We start from the raw sequence: 23,044 nt of genomic DNA on the forward strand, positions 1-23,044 counted from the left end.
TCATGGGTGGGATGGCTGGTGTCAAGCAGTATTGGACACAGAGCCATCATTGAGGAAGCTGTTGCAATAGTTTTGGTGAGTGATGAGGAGGACCTAAATAATGATGGGAATGGAAGGAGGGACACATGTGTAATCTTCCAGCAAATTGGTAACAGCTGTTCTGGATCTCAGTGCAAAACAAACTACAATGCTACAACTCGCTTTGTCTGAAGAGTTGGTTTGATGGTCTCCACTGTCCTAAACACTCAGAGTGATTGCATAACTTGTCCATTGCTCTGGCTGGGAACCTGGCCTTTCCTGCTTTACAAGGTCACTGGCCAAAATCTTCACTTGCTCTTGAAGAAATATCTCTTTGATAATCTCTAAATTATTGAATTCAGTTCAGTTGTTCAGATTTGGGCTTTTCCTTTACCAGGAGGACTTGGTTGCCTTTTAAATTCTACCTGAACTGTACTCTTGCTGTGTTTGAGGAGAGCTGTGGAGTTCCTTAAAGATAAGATTTGTGTCTTACTCATGTGCATTGGCAGTGGCTGGCCTAGTACCTGGGTGATAGTACAAAGGCAATAAATGAGTGTTGAACTGAATAAAAGAGAAGGGTGTATGATTAATATCCAAAGAGATCTTGCATATCTGGGACATGAGTGGCATAGATCAATGTATGCTGAGGCCATATGGGTACATAAATGAATAAAGAAAGCCTGTAAGTCACTGTGGTGAGCTAGAGGGGCACATAAAAGTCTTTAGCCAATAGCTGCCATTCAGGAATGCCAGCCAGCAATGTTAGATTACCCAATTTTTCAAGAGAAGCTGTTAATCTTTGTCTCTTGATTTTTAAAATTTCAAAGTTTAAAAAACTCATTGAGTGGGTCATACAAAACATGTTTGTTGGCTAGATTCAGGTGGGGTAGGAGTAGGGTCTGGCGCCATTTTGTGACATCTGCCCTAGAGTATTAACTCCATGAGGGTAGGGGCTGTGCTTTACTCATTCCTTTCATCATTAGTGTACTGCTAACCAGAAGGCACTCAATGCATGGTGTGGACTGGAATAAAATGGAGGAGAATTATTCCTATCTGAGTCAAGCTTGGGGTTGTCTGATTGATATTTAATGGGTCCTTAATTGCTATTATGAAACCTCTTTAAAGGCATGGCTACATCCTCCCTTGGGTATTGCTTAGCACAGAGCACATGACTAGCCGATGATGTTACAATTAAATTGGTTAGTCAGTGCTATAATTTTACTTCCGTATATTTTACTAAAGCACTGAACAAAAGTAATGAAAGAAAAATGCTAATAAAGAAAAGAAACATACATTAAGCTCCACATCCAGTTATATTTCTTAAAGGATTTTAGAGAGTTCCATGAAACAACAATACGTGTTAGTTCTGGAAAGGTCTTAGAAATTATCTTGTCAACATTCTGTCAATGGGTAGAGTGCCAAAGAGTCAGGGATATTGTATTAAAATGCAGTGGATTAAGTCTAAACAAATTCAATATATAATTGTGAGCTAAGTCCAATACCACCTTATCTTTGAGTTGAATACAATTAAGAGGTGGCAAGTACTTAAAGTTTAAGAAAAATGTATGTGAAAAAAATATGAAAACTCCACCTATGGCTTATTCCCCTCCCCCGCCCCTGGAAAATTGTGAAAACAGACCCCAATAATCCCATTTCAGAAGTGGAACATCTTAGTTCATCTTAATATCATTGTTCCAATGGAAACAGGTTTGGAGACCCAGGAGACTAATCACCCAGTTTACCAAGTTATTTCGTGGAAGAGCTCTGAGTAAATCTGAGATTCCCTAACTCCCCAGTTCAAATCCCCCCCTTTTTTCTAGTGTTATTCAAGGAAGAGAAGTTACAAACTGGCCTTCTCTCACTTCTACCTACCCTGCTATGGGATATTGTCTTTCTGAGGAAGACATAAAATCTTTCTGAGGAAGCCATGTCTTTCAGATGACCAGACCTTCTTTAATGGGTTCAGCCTGGGGAAATCACCCAGTTCCAGAGTGGGGTCTAGTGAAGGCTATCAACTGGGGAACCAGATGTCTCTGAAAAGCAGGTTTAAAGTTTACCCTTCACATTCCAGTAGGTGACAGAAAGCCACTTTTTCTTAGTTTAAAACCATTTCTCTTAAATCCCGATAGGAGTCCTAATGGAACTATCAACTCAGAGTTATAAGAAATAATACTAGAACCTGGCTGAGGATGACAAAGGAAGCAATTTGATATGAGTAAAATGCGCATTTCTCCACTCAATGCAATTAGAAATATTTTTTTTAAGGACTCTTGCTTGGCTGTTCTTGAAAAATGTAACTATTGAAAAAGAAACTGGCAAGATCTTAAGGCCTGGATCTCAGTTCCTGGCCCCAGTGATGGGTTTGGAAACTGCAGCCACAGCAATTAGGAGTTCCAATTTCCAGTTCACAGAAGGTCAGGCCATGGGGTTATGCTTGGAGCAGTTCTATACTTCCTCTGAGGAAAAACTCCACCAACTTGAGAGAATCAGGATTTGATACTGTCGAATCAGCATATATATTGTTAATGACCACAAGCAGGTTTGGCCCCAACACCATTTTTCAAATCTTTAGTGAAAGTTCAGCTCTGACTGTTTTGTGTTCTCTCTGTTAACAGATGAGAGACACGGATCAGCAGGTACCTGCTATCTCCTGCGATTCCCTAGACCAGGGCTCCTCAAACCCTCATGTGCATACAAATCCCCTGGGTATCTGTTAAAATGCAGGTTTTGTTTTAATTAGTTGGGAGTAGGGCCCCTGATTCTGCATTTCTAACAAGCTCTCAGCTGGCTTTGAGTTACAGGGCTCTAGATCCATCTACACTAACCTGGATTTTTACTATGTGACATTGATGGTAACGTTGTTACCATCAACCAACGTTGTTACCCCTTTTAACGTTTGTTAATCAAATCCAATTTTCTCATTATTTATAAGAGATTATTTCTTGCCACAAAACACTTTCCTGGCCTTCAGTAAAATCTGGCTTCTTCTAAGAGATAGACTTCTCTGTTCTTTATTATTGCTATTTTTTAAAATGGGGGAGCATTGAAATCATTTTTATTGATTGAAACCAATTACCCACTGAATGACCTTGAAACTAAATGATCAGTGTCTACTTCAGAACCAGCCAGAAGTAAGTCCTTCTGTGTCTATAACTTACATATGATGGTGTTTTTGTGCAATGTCACTGAATCCTCGTCTGATTTCTCTGGTAAGGGAGCTCTCCGTAATTGCATGCAAAGCACTTAGTAATCTACAGAAATGCCAGCCAGATTTGTGGCATTAATACCTTTTACAAGTCTTACGATTCTTATGTCTCAGGGCCCACAGGCTGTCTATCTTAAAGTAAACCTGAAACAGTGCCTACTGTAGGTGTATGTCATTGATCTTCTCAGAATCTATCCCCGAATATCTGTTCCATAGTGAGAGGCAAGGATCAGAGAAGAGGGAATCTTTGGAGAGCCAGAAACATCTCCTCTATACCAAATTGAGTGGAATTATAAGGTGAATGCAATTAGCTGGCAGTGGCGTCTATGCCGAAAACGTAATCATCCCTTTAATAGGGAACATTTGCTGTGCTTGACAAACTCAGAGTGAAATGGTTGGATCCATAGGAAAGAACATGCTGAAAATGGTTTCAATATGATCCTGCTTTTTCACTCAATAGCCATTGATTGAGGGTGTCCAGCCAAAAACAATGAGAAAATGAGCCAACAATAGTCTTACCCTTTGACCAAATTTGATATACTTGCAGCTGAAATTTGTTACATGTTTCAGGAATAACAAAGCATCCATATGGAACAAATATTTGGCAGTATGGCAGCTGATGAAACTAGGAAAAATTAGACAAATTATCAATCGCTCGCTCCCAAATTACCCAAAAAAGAAATTAGATCCATTTTCAGTAGCTTTGCTTTCAAATTTCTTCATTCCATGAGTCACCACTACCTTCTGCCAAACTAAATATGTCTATGAACGGCTGGAAACTTTAATGGAAAGAAACATAAAACTCAAAATACGTAGGAAAATTTAAGCTTCTTCATGGAAGGCCTTCATGGAAGACTAGTAAGTCAGGAATGTTTAGAGACAGAAATAATGCATCGACAATATCTTTTGTTTTGGGTAGCTTCTTGAGTTAACAAGCAATACAAAATGCATCAACCAGTCAACCAGCTGACATGACTTTAAATTAAAATGGCCTCTAAAAGGAATTAGTCCTTTCCTTCTTCGTTTTAAGTCTCCAAACCATCAAACTACTAGAGTCTATGAAGATCCATAGTCCTGCAGTCAGGTTGATCAGATTTGGGATAAAGAGACTTGATGAAATTATCCAATGGGTGATAAAAATTGGAAAAAGAGTTCTTCTGAACGGTTAAGGGCTTAAATTTTCAAAGACTATTCCGATGCATGACACCAGAAGAATATGACATAGCTGTTCACTTTGAGTTTATGGACTGTGGTTGCTATGCTACCTTCGTATGAGTTTATCAAGGTTAAGTTGAAAATGTCCTGCTATGCAAAGAGCCCTAGACAGAGGGTGAGGTGACTGAATTACGGTCCTGGCTTTCCCACCAGCATGCTTTGTGACCTCATGCACATCATGTTTTTTTCTGGACTTCGCTCCCCTCATCTGGGAAGTGAGAACACTGGACCAGATTGCTCTATATGGTTCTTTCTGGCTCTCCAATTCTTCCATTTTACTTTGGCAAATAGAAACTACTTGTGTTCTCTGAGGGCTGGTGCTCTGGTTGTTGTACCTACCTTGGGGCTTATTTACCAGGGATGTACCATTTGTTATGTACCTTCCCTTGCCTACCACTTTTCCTTTTAGTGTGAATGCCTCAGATGAAATAAGAGAGAGGAATTGAGTGGAGGTTCTGTTCTCAAGACCATTTTCATAGGTGGAATCTATTGTGTGGGCTCCTGTAATAGCTCTTGAAGACTCCCTGTTGACTAGAATTAGCTTATTGTTGATCTAGGATAAGTTTTCACTGGGGCCACAGTGAAGGAGTCCCAAGGGATGACACCTCAAATAGACTTTTTTCTTCTATACCTTCAATCTCAGATCCACAACGGTGGCAGTAGCAAATGGATAGTCATGGGGTATACCCTGAGGACCAGTAGAAGGAAATAGCTTTTGGAATGCCTTTTTTAACATCAAGTCAAGAAGTTTTATTAAGTGCCCAACACTGGATGCTGTGGAGGACAGAAAAAAACTTTTAAAACTTAGTCTCTGTTTTTCTGAAAGCGCTCAAAAGAGAGAGGATGAAAATTCATGGTGGCAGTAACCGGTATTTGATTGTGGTTTCTATGTCAAATGTATCTCTGGGAGCCGTTGGATGTGAAGCCTGTGGGATAGAAGAACCACATGGTCATGGGTCCATATGGTGATGAAACTCACAATTTTGATTTCATTCAAGGCCATGCTCAAACAAAAAAATTCAATTCCCCTAAGTCAGGCTGTGATTAAGGAAGCAGTTTAGATGGGCAACCTGAGAGTACAAAGAGTCTTTTCTGATTAGTGAGTACATTCCCTCTGCTGCACTGCTTTTTTGAGGGTAAGCAAAAATCACCAATAGCTGACTTGGGAGAATGGAAATCTTTTGCTTATGTGTGATAACCTCAGTGACTATCTCACCACTGTGTGGAAACTAATTCTTTAAGCAAGCTCATTGTGGTAAAGTGATAGGTCCCATCTTTTTTCTGCTTCCTCCAATGAGGACATAAACAGTAATACTGAGTAAGCATTCTGAAGATCCATTAATAGACTCTTGGGTGGTCTAAATGCAAAGTGATAGGTGAATGGAAGATACCAGCATGCTTTTATTTGTAATTAATAAGGTTCAGAAGATACACTGCCAAATTAGCTTTCCTAGATTAAAATTATTGCAGAACCATTGAACTAATGGTTCAATGTCACTAAAAGTTGAAGTCAAACCACTGAACTAATTTGTGGATGGTGATTAGAAGGACGAGGCAGAGTGAGTATTCAATTCAGTCCGCTAATAGTAACACATTTGGTTGCCCTTTCAGTTTCCAAGCCCCTCTATAGTTGAGCCTTAACAAACCCTTGAGGTATAATATTTTTATTCCTACTTTACAAATGAGGGCTTCTCCAAGGTCATAGAGCTGTTGAGGGAGCTGGGCGAGGCCCAAATGTGGAACCTCTGATTTCCACACTAACACTTCATTGATCTCTTTCTGCTTTCTGGTGGGGCTGTTTATAGACAATAAAATGACTGTGATGATACTCAGATAGGAAAGACACAAGAAGGGAAAAGAAAAACTGTGGCCCCTTCCTCTGAACCAGGCTTTTTCACTCTGAATTGAGAGCTTATTTATTATATGACCAAGAAGGGAACAGCCGCAAATACTGAGGTCAAAGAGAACCAGCATTATTTTTTTCATTTGTTCCAGGTGGTCACAATCAAACTTCTAAGCACACAGCTTTGCTCTACATCATTTCTGCCTTCCCTTACTGCTGTTACTAAAATAAATGAGTTCCATAGCCATCAGATGAAAGGGAGGGCCCACAAACACCTTTTTCGATGGCCTATAGGAAGAGCTTTTTACTTTCATAGAGAAGACTTCAAAACCCTAGTAACTCTTCTCATTGCTTTACTCTGGGCAATGGACCATAGACCCCATTAACCAGTGACTGATGATTAGTTTGTGTGTCACCTTCACTCATGGCTTTCCCATCTCTCTAGTTGCTTTTCGTCTAGAGTCCAGTAGTTCTCAATGAAGCATGATTTTGCACCCCACTCCCCAGGGGAATTTGGCAATGTCTGGAGACATTTTTGATTGTCACAGCTGGGAGGAGGGGACCACTGGCATCTAGAAGGTAGAAGCCAAATATTTTACAATGCACAGGACAGTCCCTCTCCCCCAACAAAAAATTAGCTGGCCTAAAATGTCAGTAGTGCTGAGGTTGAGAAATCCCATCGCCAATGGCACTGCTGGGGGACGTGAGGGGGGAATAGGAGAATAAAGTAGAGTTTTAAAACATGCCACTTGGTCTCACAAAAGGGCTGGGGCTGTGGGCAGGGAGGAAGGAGGAATGAGGAGGCTGAAACGTACAGTGTCCCCAAATCAGCTGAACCCAGAATTCCCACCCTTGGTGTTCCTTTCCCCAGTTTCACAGATAATCAGGAGCTGGTTGCATGTGGGTTGGCTCAGTACAGATTTTCTTCATCACTTGCCCCTGATGAAAGACCCATTTCATCAAGGTAAATGGCACAGAGGTAGGACCATCTTCCCAGAAATACTCACAGAATTGACTCCGTGACTAACAAATTCTCAAAGTTTGAAAGCGCCTTCCAACAGCCTTTCTACTACCTCAAAAAGACCACAGGCGAAAGAGGAAAATCTGAGGAGATTCACAGAGTATTTGCTTGGAAATCTGCAAAAAAATCAGGTGTAAATTTCTTTTGGCTTAGGGCTGTCAGAGAAATCTCCAGTAAAAAAGCTGATCCAACGACTCGTCAGGCTGTTTCAGATTTTCCAGGAGCACAGCTTTGCTAAGTCATTCCAAAGCAGTTCTACCCAAGTTGACATTGGAGAGAGTGACCAAAGAGTCAGAATAATATAATATACAATAATAGTCTAAATCACGACCTGAAGTGGACTTGCAATGCCCAAAGCATATTGAAAGGCCTAGTGCGTTGTATGGGAAGCGGACAGGGAATCCCCTTAGTTTGTACAAATTTCTACAGCAGGGGAACCACGGTGTCAGCTTCCGTCTCAGGTGAATTTATCGGAATGAGAGCACCACGAAGATCTATGTTCATTTGGATGAGCTTGACTGGAGGCCTCTCTTGATCATTTAAATTTACCAGGTAACTTAGACATAGGCATGGTCCATTGAAGCTAAAGGTGGAACACCACATGGAATCAGGAAACAGAATCAAGAGTATCTCCTACTTCTGCCACTAATTAGAAGCATGGCCTTGGACATGTCCCTTCTCTCTGAGTTTCACTCTTGATGTTTGACTAGATTATTTTCCAAGGGCTTCCAAGCTTACAACAATCTTCAACTTTACTTCCTTTAAACAATTAGGTAGTTTTATTAGAGGGATCTGTACTTAATCAAGAATCAGGTTCTTGGGTGTCTTCCCAGGGGCTTCAGCTTGCCCATTTTTGTTGTTGGTATTTTTGCTGTTGTGGGGGGCATGGAAACTCATCCCCACAGAACGCCTGAGCATTTAATGCAAAAGGTTTTCATTTAAAAGACCGTGTGGTCTCTGCTGGTTGCGCAACTTCTCTTTGTGTCCATGCTGTTGCTGATCAAATATTGCAAAGCCATTAATTACCTTAGGACAAGTGCAGAGGGCCACGTGCAAAAGTTCTGGCCAATTGCATAAAGCAACGTGCCAGATGTAAAGTAAGCGAATGGTTTTTCTTGGTATTTAAGGTTCAGTGAAAAAGTAAGAGGGGCAGCTATGCCAAGAATGAAAAGCCAGAGCTTGCCAAGTGCTTCTTTAAGTGGCTTTAGCCAATGTGAGACTAAACAATGCATTAAATAGGCATACGACTTACTGCAGTTAAGGAATCGCATGTCAAATAACAGCTCTTTGCTATGTTTTAAACATGATCTCGCATATAGATAAAGACAAGTGAAATGCTCTGTTGTCATCTCCTTAGTCTAACAGCTAATAAGGCCTGGGGATTTGAACTTTCCAGGCAACCAAAAGTAATTCTTTGTGATGTAAGAGCTTGCTGATGTTTCATGGAGAGGTGTAGGATGGAACTCTGCCAGGGCAACAGCTCAGTGCAGAAACAATTTTTTTGCTACTCTGGTTGTCAAAGACTCTGGCTGCATAAAAGAGGAAAGGCTTTGTAGCCCATTATTGAGAACAATGAGAAATCTCCTTGGGAGAGATCTCGCGCCTGTTGGCAGTGTGTCCAGTTCTTTGGTATGGGCTGTGAAATCAGAAGAAAGTCTGCTAGAGGGATGAGGTCGGCTCTTTACAGAGGTCCTGAGGAATGCTGGCATGCTACATGATGTCTGGACTAGGTATATGGAGGCCCAGAGGGTTTGGAGAACACCAGCGCTATCTTTTGGATCCAAAATGGAGATATGCACCTGCCAACCACTGAAGATCTGAAAACTTCCGACACGTTGGTCTTCAAGCAACTGGTTGAGGGGTACCCGCACAGGTGGGAGCCTCCCATCCAAACCCCTGGCTGCTCCCACAGCTCCTTTCATGGCCAAGTTGGGGAAGACTCTTCCTGCCTGGCACACTCTCAGGCTCATGGTGCCTTGTGACCACCTCTCCTTTACCACCTCTCTTATAGCACCCAGAGAACGATCCTTGGTCCAATCAACAGCCTTTCTTCAGTAGGTCTTTGGGAAAAACCAGCAGAACTCATAGATGCTAGAGATAAAGCACTTGAGGTTTGCCGGCAGAGAAAGAAGAAAACTTGAAGTTGGCCAGAGGAGAGGGTCCCACAGCTCATAAGCCATTTCCTCCTACTCACAGGGGAGCTGCGGTGTTCTGTCTGAGGCCAGTCCAGTCTGTGAAGGGTCTTGAACAGCAGCAGCCTCTAAGCAAAGAAGCTTTTCTTGTGCACCCTGAAGAAATTCTACTAGTGTTTTCTAAGTTTTTCTAGAAGGTAAAATGTAGGGTCATTACATGGATGTCTCCCTCAAGGCTCCTTTCAAAGAAGTGTTCAGAATTCACACTGAACTGAGGGGTTCCTGCTCTTGATCTCTTAGAGAAGCCTGGGATTTTGGGAAGCATCTCCCTGTGCTATTACACTTTGGACCTTTAAACAATGTGAATGGCCAGATGGACATGCTTCTTGGAGACAAGAGACCTTGACTTTGGTTCTGGATCCATCCAGTGAGGTAAGTCACAAAATCTCAGTGTCTCACATTTCTCATGTGTCCGATTAAGCAATAATTCTTGCCGTCTAAGACTGGGGTAAAGACCAAGTAAGAGAGCTGATACAGCTGGATTTTGAAAAAGTGAATATACTAGTCAAACATAAGGCATCCTTTGTGTTACTGAAACTACTGTGTAACTGTTACTACTAGCAACAGGTTTTATCAGCTGCCCCTGTAGAGAGAAATGAGTGTATAATGAATTGAGCTGCCCAGATACTTCTACTTTTGCGATAGACTCTGCAAATGATCCCAGAAGAGAGTAAATAAATATAATTGCTAATGTGTTTATGATGGTTACTACGTGCCAGGCAGAATTCTAATTTAATATGTTCTAATATATTAACCAGTTTTATGAGGTAGGCCCCGTGTTATAGACGAGCAAACTGAGGAAAAAAGAGGTTAAGTTACTTGCTCAGTGCCACCCACCAAGTAAGTTTCAGAGCTGGCATTCAAACCCTGGATTCTTTGCAACAGAGACCATGCTTGGTCTTGAATCCTTCCCTCTCCTGCTTCTTGTAATTATCCATCAGGGAGAACATGGTCTCAAAGAGCATTACAATGTCAGGAAAATGCAAATTATTTTCTGAATTTGCACAGAAATCATCACTTTCTTAGCAGTCCCTTGGTTGCCCAGACTGGTCCCCTTGGGCATTTTTAAATAGTAGCAAGCACTTAGGGTCGATAAAAAAAACTCATTGTTTTTCTTTAAGAATATCTGTGGCCTATGAGCTTCGTGGTGCTAATGAGGCCAGGGCCAAGGTCAAATCCCACATGTTCCAGTTAGTTTCAAAGAGAAAAGCTTGGCCAGCAGTCATACAGATGCACGGCTGGCTGTCTAAGGGGTGCCAAGCCAAGGAATGCGAATGGTGCAGCTCAAATCCAGCCCCACTGACAGCAATGCTAATGGTGGGTGAGTGTGTCTTTGGGTGTCCCCAGTGGTGCAGTCTCCTTTAATGGAAAGGCAGTCTCAATAGGCTGGGAAAAGGCTTTGAGTCAAAGTTTAGAAGCCTATAGATTCTAATTTGCCCCCTCTAATGTAATAAAGGGCAGCTAAAAAATGACCTACTTACCATCCTCACGTCCAGGAGAGTGAGAAAATATAAAGATGAGAACTGTCAGCTCATCCTTCCTAGTAAGGAAAGATGGCAATCTGTTTTCGTGAGGTGTGTGCTCCTTTGGCCAGATGACTTGCATGTATTTGGTCATGTCTGAGCTTCTCTTTCATCCCTGAGGGGTTGGAACCCAGCTTAAAACAAAATAAAACAAAGAAGCTGGTTCCTCTTTCTTTAAGTAGGTGGGATCTCCTATCTTTGGGAAGGAAAAGAAACTATGTGAAGATAAAGGAGTCTAAATGTTCTTCGGTCACTATTTCAATCCAAGGTTCTCCTTTCTTGAATAGCACCAAATCCTTGTTAATTACAACCTAGACTATGAGTCTGTTAAAGTTAGAAGAGGTCATTTACTTTAACAAAATCCCCTTGTTTTATAGACAAGGACATTTTGGCTCAGGAAGTTTAAATGCCTGCCAAAGTCATACAGCTAATGAATGACAGGTCTGGGAGTAGTTTTCTGAGCACTATATTTCAAATGAAAGAAGCTTGAGTTAATAATAATAACTTCGATCTAGGAAGGTTGTTGCAATCAATAACAATGAAATTCATTGCAAAGTTTTACTTAAACTCTTTATAAAAGAGTATGTTCTAACACATGAAGAATGCCATTCATTTATTCAGACCTGTTCTTAATAACTATGCTTTAGAGGTATGTTTTACAAAAGCTATAAATCTGGAATAGCCAAAAGGGCATCCAACTTTCCTTTCTAATTGATTTACTTCTCCTTTTTCCCAGACCGCCGAGGTAAAGCATATACAGTTTATTTAAGGGACTGTTTATAGACTCTTAAAACTAAAAAGGACCCCAGAAACTCGCTTTCTTTTGGTTGCTCTTAATTGAAACCATCCAAGGTGGTTGGTTGTCCGTCAATTTTTAAAGTATCTTCAAGGAGAGAAATTCCACAAGCCTCTAAAGCGCATGTTAAAATGGTTAATCACCATGACTGTCAAAAATTATATCTATGGCAAGCTTAGCTTCTCCTATTTCACTTGAAGCTCTTTTCCTCTTGCTTTGTTCCATGCACAGCGAGGTTATAACAAGCTGCTCTCTATGAGGGTTCCATCAATCTGGTGAGATAATAGCTAACTCTTCCCCAATGTGCCAGCTCCATTATGCCACCATTTTTCTCCCAAGACTATGAAAGTATGAAACTGGTTGATATGCTCTCTTACTATGATACATAGGGAAGAATCAGTAGTTAGCTCTTCTTTGCAAATTTCATTGCATAAAATGTCTGGGGAAGCTGCATTATTATAGAGGAACTATTTCACTTATGCTGGGAAGATGTTCACAAAACAGATAATCCAGAAGGTGGCTTCCCCTGTGCTCTAGTGGAACTTGGGCTTGTAGAGAAATAGGAACTCATTTACAACACTGGGTCAATCTATGCAAAATAAGCATTACAAAAAAGAATTATTCAGAACAGTTCTGTCTCTAATAGGGTTAAAAACTCTCCTTGTTAAATGTTCCAGCCCAATAAAAAAGATAGATATGGAGGCAATTTTCTTTTAGATGTTTGTGTTTCAAACTAAGATCAGAAACCCCCTTCCCCTATGAAAAAATCCATACACTCAAAATGGATTTGAAGTGGCTTAAAATGAAACGCATAGCCGCAATAAAACTTTGAAAATAAGGGTTAAAAAAAATAATAAGAGTCGATTGACAGAGGATAGAGGTATAGGGAAGACTGCTTTCCTCTAAAAAGTATTTCAAAGGCTGTAAATGCTTAGAGCTGACTTCTCCACACACAGTAAATCTCAGGGGACAAAAAGGAAACTCAATAAAATTTGTTGACAACAGTTAATGCCTGTAAGAATAATTGGCTCAGACACAAAACAGACCATCAGCGTAGCTTGGGGAGGACCAAAATGCCGCCTCTAAGTCATTGTTAGTATACACTGTATTCAGTTGAAAAAAGATAAAGTTTTATCAAATAGGCGGGTAAATACGAGGTGAGAATTGTCCAAAGTACCTGACAAACCTAATTCTTGATGATTCTGAAGACTAAGATCCCAAACAAGTCATGCCATTCCACTCAGCTGGATTCTGTTCAATTCAGTCCTGCCAGTTCAACAATCAAATTAGAGCTGCAGCTATATCAGCCAGGCATTGAGCCAGGCATTGAGCTAGATACTGGGATTCACTGGTAAATAAATATGGCCTTTGGTATCAAGGAGCCCATTGAGAGGGCAGATCCAGGTTAGGTGATTTCAAAAACTGGGAAAAAGTATTCAGGAAAAGCATAAAGGACTATGATCTATTCTTCCATGATTAGTTTTCTCTATGACACTTGATAATATTGATACTTATTTTTTTTAACCTCCCAACTAGACTGTGAGTTCCTTGAAGGCAAAGTTAATCTCTCGTTCATTTCGAGGTATCTCACTCATGCCTCGTACTGTGTCTTACACATAGCGGATGCTCCATCAATGTTTTGAATTAAAGAATTTAAAGGGGTTAACTTGTCTTGGGCAAAAAGCCTAGTCCAGTTGACTAGAAAGTTAATAAGAATACTTTGGTGCATGAGGGTTTATGTCAGACAAATAATTTACATCAAGTCATGGAGTTCTATAAGGCAGACCTTATGAAACCTAGACCCTCAATAATAATAAGACACAATTTATAAAACCACTTTCTATCCAAAGTCATACTCTAAACATTAAGAGTTGCCATGTAGAACCTTCCCCTTTCAAGTTACTAAAATGGAATTAAAACACATTTGCTAAACTTTGATCCTTGGAGTAACAGAATGCCTTTCAGCGCGTTGAAATCAGTTTCCATCACAGCTGTCCAATACTCTTAACTATCTGTGTGAACATATATAAGTATCATGTGGTTACTTGGGGCCAAATTATTCTTTCCATTCTCATTTTCAATCATCTAATGCAAGCATCACAGTCATAGAAAGATCCAGTTTCCATGCACTGTGCATGGAAATCCTGGAGCATGTCACACTGAACATCACAATTCAACCTGGCACATAACACAAGACACTTGGGGGCTTGGCAATCACTTAGTGAACTGGGTAAAAGGAAATGGCACAAATGGATTATCAAGACAGAAAAATCCTCTTGGGCGTAATAAGTGAGAAACACTTATCCATCTTTTAAAATGTGGCTCAGTAGAGTAGCGAAGTAAAGAATAGTGACAACCCATCGCTGGGTGATGTTGATGTGACACATTTGCCTTCCTCAAGATATTCTGAAGGTAAAACAAGCCTGCTATTTGAAAAGCACTCACCCAACGAAGGCTTTCATCTGCATAGCAACAGAGAATGGGATAGAATCGCTTTATTGCCAGAAAAATAAATGAATTCACTCAAAGCATTGGCTGGAAACAGAGAGTGGGAATTTGCCCATTCAAAGGGTAGAAAGCACTTCTCACTTTCTGTCACTAGTTGTTGAAAAGCTATTTGTCACCAAATCTACAATGAGTACAGACCATCAACACGCCTATCAGCCTCTTCCTTCCCGTGCTCCGTACTTATCCCGGACTGCTACACACAGACCCCTCCTTCCAGTCTCACTCACTCACACACACACACACACACACACACACACACACACACACACACCCACACACACCCCTTCCTGGGAAGAAGATGAGAGAGACTTGAAGTTTGTGAGTCATCACAGGAGCTATTCAAGGTCTAGTGGGTAACTGAGGTAAGCTGTCTACACTTAAGCGATATGAACCTCTAAGAATGATTCATGGTCCTGAGGACCTGAGAGTCAGTTTCCTGAAACTCTCTAAACTTCCAGAGAATTATGCAGAATGAGCATCTGGCTTTCCATCAGTGTCCTGTAGTATACAATGAGACAGATGCCTCTGAGGTAGGTTCTTTAAATGATCTGTTCCCTCAGGTAGCATGGACTCTTGTTTGTGTTTATTATTTATTTGCAAGCGTGGACTTGGCTGTCTACTTTTTATTGACTGTTGACTTTTTAATCACCTGAGACCTACTTATGGGATAAGTGACCTTGCACTTGTCAGAAACCCTTTTCCAGATGGAGACATCATTGGAGAGCCCCAGAGAAGAACGATGTCAAAGGAAGGCAATGACAAAGACTCAAGGTCAGTTTTGAATGGAGGGCGAATTAGTTCAGCATTTCAGTTTGCATTGAGCGAGAGCCTGTGTATTTGCAAACGTGCCTTTCAGCAAGGTTCACGTTCTGTGTGTTCCTGGTGATTTCATATCGCATGGAGACATCTGGGACGAGCCCCTCCATTCTTTGCCCAAGTCCACCTTCCTAGTTTCCTCCAAATAACCTAGCACTTAAAACAGCCCTACATGTTCACATGTGTTGCTACGTGCACTCACAGATCTCAAAAACCGAAACCTTAATCCTCCAGGGCCATTTTGTCACACCTTTTCACTGGAAGGAATGGAAGAGTGAGGGTAGAGCAGCATAGTTGCAGGAAAGCTCAGTGGGAAATCGTTAAAAGACAAACTGCTAAGGAGAAAAATTCCAGCTGAAATCTGCAAAACGTGCCACAGCCCCACTGAAACACTAGGCTCGCTTTAAGGTGAGGAATCTCGGAGGCTGAGGACGGCTGCCAGCCGTGGGCAGTCATTCAGTTCTTCACACACTCCCTGCGGTTGTAAATCCACAGAGCAGTGAGAAGGAGGCTACTTACTGAAATAAAAGCCCCTGTCTCCGCACACGAACTGAAGGGCGTCCACCAACTCAGCCCCACAGAGGGTCTCAGGTCCAGCCGTGGCAGAGCTGGTGAAGGTGAGCAAGAACAGGGCCAAGTAGAAGAGATGCGAGGAGGACGTGATGTGCATCTTTACCTGCCGAAGAAGCAGAAGGAGGGTCATGCTTCCTCCTGGGTCCTTGCCAGGAGATGGGGGTGAGGCAGGGGTGCCTTTACCCTCAGCTCTCCATTCCTGTCATTAATCAAAACTACCCGCTCCGAAGTGCAACAAGGTGTGTGAGTGACCGCAGGGCAGCGAGGGCTGAGCAGGTCTTGGCATCAAGCAACCTGAGTTTAATCCTCTTGCTACTGTGGAACCTTGGGGAAGTCCTTCCTGAACCCCTTCTTTATGGGTTCCTATTACAATTCAGTGAGATAAAATATCTAGAAACATTTACTATGTGAACGTGAAAGATGCTATTATTGCAGTGGGCTCCCACACCGCTCAGAGATCCTGGTAAACCTTTGGATTCATCAAAGGTTAAATTGTGCTCAGTCCAGATTTGGGGCCAAATATGTTTTATTAATTTAAGTTCTCTCAAGATTGGCCATCCGCAGATAGCACGTGCATTCATTATCCACCAGAATATTAAATTAACCAGAACGTCATTCCCCGGCTCCTGATTAAAGAGAATTTACTGCAGCTGAAAAAGAACTTGTGAAAATACTATATATCATTACAGTTTTGGTTTTTTTTTTCACTTGAGAGAGAGACAGAGACCGAGACAGAGAGCAACACAGGCAGGGAAAGAGAGACTGAGATTTCTTACCTGGGGAAGATCAGCAGTTAATAACTACAAGTAGAAGTTAAAAATCAAGAACGGGAAAAATGGGAGGATTTAGGAATGAAATTGGTTTATGCTAAGTAGACCCCACGCCTTCTTCATTCTAAAGCCCCGCGTGTAAGCTCAATATCAGATCGACACACATGTGGACTGTGCCTTCCATGAACAGGGCACTGGGCTCAAAACCTGCAAAAGCCTTTTTTTTTTTTTTTTTTTTTTTTTAATTCACAGGAATTCTGACTTCATCTCTTGGAGGGACTTATGTGTCACTGTAACCATTTTATAGCAGGATCCCCTGTTTGGCTTGACTTAGCAAATGATAGACATCCAAATGGCAGCCCTGCCAGAAGCAGGATTCCTGTGGCTCAAGTCTCCATCTCACTCTCAGCAGTAGAAACAATGTGAAGGTGATCATTAAGTTTTTCCATATTGCTACTTGTGGCACCAAGATGTGGTTTCTTCTAGGAAGCCTCCCAGGGTGAGTAGCTTCCCCCCCCTCAGATGCATTCACTCTCAGCAGCATCAGCAGAGTCAGCGACAGGATGTTAAGCGAGGGACCCTATCAAAAGGTCATGTAGTTCAGCTGGAAGCTATCATTATGAAAAGAGGCTTTTCTGAACCTCCCAGTGGTGGCAGGTCCATTTAACCCCATCACTTTTGGAGAAACAGACTCAGTCATTTATTTTCCAACCACCTTCCTTGCCCTCCATGGACTCTTAACTTAATGGCTCTCTACATCAGTGGCAAAGTTTGCTCCATCATTGTAATTAAGATTTCCATTTTTGTGGCCAGACTTTCAGCTCAGCAATTGAGAAAAAAACCCCTAAACCCCTGACTCTCATTAACACAATGTCAATATTTAGTTAATGCTTGTAAAACTGTGGAAGATGAAAAGCCTCCTCTGTTTGCAAATCCTCATAAATAATGGACATAAAATAGAAGAGGAGGTGAAAGCTTGATGGAACATTTCTTCCATTTTCTCCATAGGACCTGTTCATGGAAACCCTCCACCCTCATGTAGCCAAAGCCACGGGGACTGCTAGAAACAAGTCATCCAATCCTCATCTTTCTTAGTTATAAAATAATAATTGGTGGGAGTTTTCCCTTTCAACATTTCCAGTGGAAATCTCAGCCAGTCCAACCCAACTGGACTTCCTTGCCCTTTTCAAAAGAGAAAACTCATAATTGATCTTACTGAACATACCCCACACTCTGGCAACGGGCCAGTTCTAGAATGTAGGTTATTTTGCCAATCCTATCTCTCCATCCCTCCTTCTCTGTTTTATTTAATAGTGATGCTTAAGGCCAAGCACCTGCAACTGTAGATGCCTTCAAGTTCTTTAGTTCTCGTGAAATCCAGGGGAAAAGGTACTCAGCTTATAGCCTTAGTGAATTGAGAACTTCATTAGAGGTCAAAATTATATTTTAGTAGTTATTTATTTTATATGACACATTTAAACCCAGCAATACATATAAATCTCTAGCATTTAAGAATTTAAGTTTTATTTTTTACAGATTTTTCCTTTCTTTTTTTTTTTTTTTTTTTTTGCTGAGTTATGCTCTGAGATAAATATCAGCACTTATAGTTCTAGGACAAGATAGAACCTCTAGTGCATTTGCCTTTAGTTCAGGGAACAGTCCAGAATTTATCACATTATGTTCCCCGGAAAGAAAACAATAAGGAACTTGCTTAGGAGTTAAAAGTTCGAAACAAGTGGCCCCATATGTTCATCATTTCCTGGGCCTTTTATTTTTCCAAACACAAAAGAAATGAAGAGAGAGAAAGGAAAGCTCTGAGAGAGAGAAAGGAAGGAAGAACGAGAAAGAGAAGAGAAGAAGGAAAATAATTGCAGAGCACTCTTTCTCAAAAATCATTCACAAATCCAAAATTTAAAAGACCTTTCTTTTTATCTTAAATAAATGGAATATCAATTGATTCCAGATGTTTGGGCTACAATAAAAATGCCCGGCAAAATTTGAGGGCAATAGTCATAAGAAAATACTCACTGTAGGTGTAACCATTTTTGTTTGTTCCAGATCTTTTACAGCAGGTCAGGGTGGGTATTATGAGACTGATGTGAATAAACTGAGGACTTAAAAGCATGTGCTGCTTTGTGGGTGGGGTTTGTGAAAGCATCTAGTTACATTTGGACACCCAGGCAGGTATGCTATGAGCCTGGGTAAACTGCCTTTTGTCCATTCAGACAATGAACAAATTGCACGGCTGGGATTCGAGTCAATCTTTTCCTCCAAATCAAGCCACCAATTTCCACTGTGTGCCTATAGTAGCCGCCCTGGACAGTGACCCAAGCTTCAGTCCTCTCCTGTGCCCTCTTCCTTCTGATTCAAACACTTGGAAATATCTTCAGACTCAGAGTACAATCAGCTTGCTAGTTCTGCCTGGCAGACACCTTTACTCATTGAATTACGTTTGAAAGACCACGTAGCTCCCTCAAACCACTTCCTGCTCCAAGTACAGGAAAAAGCAACAACTTACGGCTAGCTCTACTTCTGAATAGTTCAGCATACACAACATGGAAAGTTCATTTGGAGTTTTCCACACTTGTAATTCATGTAGAGATAACACTCCACAGCCTCTTTTAAGATCATCTGAGCAGGGAGACAAAGCCCCCAGCTATCAGACCACATAGCATATGTGTACATTGACTTCATTTCTTTTAAAAGCAAGGTAGCCGGCATGCATCTTGGCATCTCAAGTGCAGCAGAATCAGGTGCCTGACAAGGATGTATCCTTAACTCCTAAGCCACTTACTTGACTAAGAAAAGTCCTAGTGGTGGAGTATTTGAAAGCAGCAAATGATTACCGTACTAAGTGGTAGGGACGTTTTATGAATTGAGCCCTCAGGCAATTGCATCGGGGAGCCAGTGACAGCGGCTTAAAAGTGCTTGCAAATTGGAAAAACACAAGTCTTGAGAGATATAATTTTGCTGAGAATGGAAACTTGAACTAGGGCCAGTGATTGGAGACGAGAAGTCAGTGCATTTGACAACGCCAGCCAAATTTACCTAAAGAGACTTTACAACACCGAGTATAAAATCAGAGTTTTACAACACAAAACCCCAAGTCCAAACTTCGCCCCTGAGAATCCTCTTCAAAAGAAAAAACTTGGAATAGCAGTTGCTAGAAAGTTTCCGCTTTCCATATACAGTATGCATTTGTTTAAATTATACGAATATGCAAGGTCAGCAAGAGTTCTTAAGGAGTTCTTTTTCAGAAGAGCAAAGTAAACTTCACTCTAACTTTGACTCTCTGGGCGTAAGTGCAGAGAGTTCCGGGACCTTCGCTCCAAAGATCACATTTAAAAGCTTTAATATCATTTAAAATGTAACTCTTTATATGTGGCATGCCTTGTAATAAAAGTCCTGACAAGTTACACACACACAGATACATACACACACAGTCCTACATACACACGAACATGGTCTTAAAAATAAAACATCTGCACCTGCAAAAAAAAATCCAAAAGTTCATATCCATGCTCTATAGCCCTTAACCATAGACAGGATTTAAAGGAATCTTCTATAATGACACCACTCAAGCCCTGCAGAAGTGGAGGATTTAGCATAAGTACCTTGCAATAGTTTTTACTCATACAGATATCTGTGCAAAGGCATTTATCTCCCGGAGCTATTTTTTCAGATCCCACAGAATTGCATATTCAGCAATTTATAAATAACTCCCAGCGCCGAAACAATGAAAATTCTAAAGTGAAGAACATCTCTAAGCAGAAGCAAACAGTACACAGTTTAAAGAAAATTCCCCAATGACTTCAAAGAGTAAGAAATATTTACCTTCAAGAAATCACAAAAGCAGCACTTAAATAATTGGGTTGGAAGACTGCTGATTTTTCCCATTGCTTCTGAAGTGCAAAGTCTGGAAATGAATTGGTTAGCAGGAATAATGAGGCAAAAAGAAATCCAGGGAGATGGGAGATGTTGAGAGCAATGTCACATTTCAATTTTGAGGACTTTATTCCATTGCGCAGGCTCTATCTGCTCTGAATTTAGCAGTGACAGTGAGATTTAGCAAACAGAAGAGGGATTTAGAGAAAATCCTCACATTTATCTACAAAACACAGACACTGTAGACAGGAAACAGCTGGGGGAACGCTTGCCTTCTCTCTCTCTCCCTCTTCTGGCAAAGTTATCGAGTAAGGACTTTTTTGGGCATGGTGACAAATAACATCATACCTTTGCATTTTAAAACTAGAGCACAGAAGCATTTTTTCCCTTAAAAGAATGCGTGTTAGTGACAGGGTGAGCAGACATTAAAATACCAATGCCGTCCTCTGATTAACTTTCTACTGGTCAGGAAGACACACACATCTGCTAATACACCTTACCAGTATGAAAGGAATATACTTGGAGGATGGCAAGCAATTTTATATTCCAGAGCCAACGCAAAATTAAAGAAAAAAAAAAAAAGAAATGAAAAAAAGACCATCTCAAACATACCCTACAATTTTAACCCTCAAATGACTGGGGTAAACTAGATTGGAAGACAGCGCTGGGATGACCCCTCGTCCTAGTTGCCAAGTGAGGGGAATGATCTCATTTCCTAGAACCTGGAAAGGGGCGGGCAGCTTTGCAGTTGGCTCCCTTTAGGACACTGTCTAATGCTTTTTGCCCACGACAGGGCAAAGATTTTGCTGAGCTGTAAAGCCAACTGAAATAATAAAACAAAATCTTTTTCTTCCTTCCTCTACTCTGCTGCTTATCACCCCCACCCTCACCCCAGGGGAAGGGCACCTGAGGGGAAAATGATTTTCCTGTTGTTCATATTTTTCTGCATAACTTGAACCTGAGTGTGTGTGTGTGTGTGTGTGTGTGTGTGTGCGCGCGCGCGCGCGCGCGTGCGCACGTGAGTGCATTTTATTTCTCCAGTTTTTGTGTATTCTAAATAACACCAGCTGGCTAGCAATACCCTCTCAAGGGTTATGATGTCATTCAAATCTCTCAACTGGATGAGTGGCCGGCAACATAGTCCAAGCCAGCTGTTTTGCTATTTATAATGTATACTTGCCTTTGCCATTGAGAATCAAGTTCTGATCTTTTGTCGATATAGTTTGCACCAATTTCTCTTCGGTTTTGTGAAGTAGGAGATAAGAAAGTAGATTATGAAATAAGGTTGCAAAAGCCCAGGTCGGACATCCCACTTTCCCTAGAGGTCTGTCGGGGCATGGTTTCCCAGGGATGGTGGAAATAGTCTGGACCTTGCCTCTCTCTCTCTCTCTCTCTGTCTCTCTCTCTGTCTCTCTCTCTCTGTCTCTCTCTCTCTGTCTCTCTCTCTCTCTCTCTCTCTCTCTCTCTCTCTCTCTCTCTCGATTCTCAGGAGACCCTTGTCTGGGTCTTTATGTTGTCCTGTGGCCAGGAAGTTGTTTGCAGAGGTGAGTGCCCTCGAAGGAAAACCCGATTGGTTTTGAAAGGGGGTTGAGTTTGCTCAAGGCTTCTCTGTGATTCATAACTTGTGGCAGTGTCTACCTTTGAGAAAGACAAGTTAGACGTTCGGAGTGATGCCATTTTAATGGTGCAGTATACTCAGCATCAGTTAGTGAGGGCCTACTATGTGCCCAATTACATGCATCACAGTCAAGGCCCCACAGGGGCTGTCAGCTAAGTGGCAGAGACAGAGAGGAAAACACTGCTGTCATGTGGAGGGTATGTGCTCTTTTAAAAATACGAAAAGTGCACACTTTCTCTGGAAAGACAGGGAAGTGAAACCCTGTTGAGAATCCAGAATGGGGGAGGAGGGGTGTGTCATGAGAGGCTTTGAGGTGCAAAGTTGGAAAGTTTCAGGGGATGCGATTTGACCTAAAGAGTCTACAAATATGCATCATCAAGAGGTGGCCGGGGAGGCATCTGTAGGTGTGTGGGCAATTCCTATACTTCGAGAATAATCCAAGACTTCCTTTAATTATCTCCCCTTCGCACATTTAACTTAGGACCTGATTTACCGAAGATCTGGTTTTTTCCCCCGCAGCTTTGGCAGATCACATCCTTCGTGGAAAAAAAAAAAAAGTCCACTTCCTCTCATGGACGTTGATAATGTAGATTGTCTCACACGTAGAAAGATCTGCCATTTCCACGTGTGCAGAGTCAGGTGCCCGCTGAGTCTTGGTGCTGGGAGCCTGGGTCCACCGCTGGGCACCTTCACAGGTAAAGGCCGTGACTTTCCCATTGCAGTTTTGCCTTGTTTTAATCGTTCCAAGATGTCCTAGGAGCTCACTGCCCTCTCCAAGACTGTACCCCAGTTTGATGGGCTCTTTTGGCATGCCGTGTGAACAGATCACCTTATCCCCAGCCATTTCATGTAAAAGGCTGCTTCGGGAGACAGAATGCATACTGTTCCATCCGACAGTGGGCTCCTGCACTATCGACACTGATTCACAGTCTCTTGGTTTTATAACCCCAATTACCCTTAAAGGATAATTGGGTTTTAATTTATGTCCCAGTTTTTATGTCACAATCAAAGAAAACTGAAATTTCAGTGAGTCGTAATTATCATCAGCTGTGCTGTGGAAA

General features: G+C 41.5%; 1 protein-coding gene across 4 annotated transcripts in view; it reads right to left on the bottom strand.

Moving 5' to 3' along the window:
- The window catches only part of IGF1 (insulin like growth factor 1), a 163,197-nt gene extending 142,538 nt beyond the window's left edge, over positions 1-20,659 (bottom strand). For 2 of the 4 annotated variants that reach the window (XM_055085267.1, XM_007130801.3), the window contains exons 1-2: positions 20,315-20,561; positions 15,657-15,813 (exon numbers count right to left, since the gene is read on the bottom strand). In XM_055085267.1, the coding sequence (XP_054941242.1) occupies positions 15,657-15,813; positions 20,315-20,377 (220 nt within the window). In that variant the 5' untranslated portion in view covers positions 20,378-20,561. Of the gene's footprint in view, positions 1-15,656; positions 15,814-20,314 lie in introns of all 4 variants that reach the window. The other 2 variants (XM_007130804.2, XM_007130802.2) reach the window with 1 other exon arrangement.
- Positions 20,660-23,044: the final 2,385 nt, after the last annotated feature.

Source organism: Physeter macrocephalus, chromosome 6 (assembly GCF_002837175.3).
Source record: "Physeter macrocephalus isolate SW-GA chromosome 6, ASM283717v5, whole genome shotgun sequence".
NCBI lineage: Eukaryota > Metazoa > Chordata > Mammalia > Artiodactyla > Physeteridae > Physeter > Physeter macrocephalus.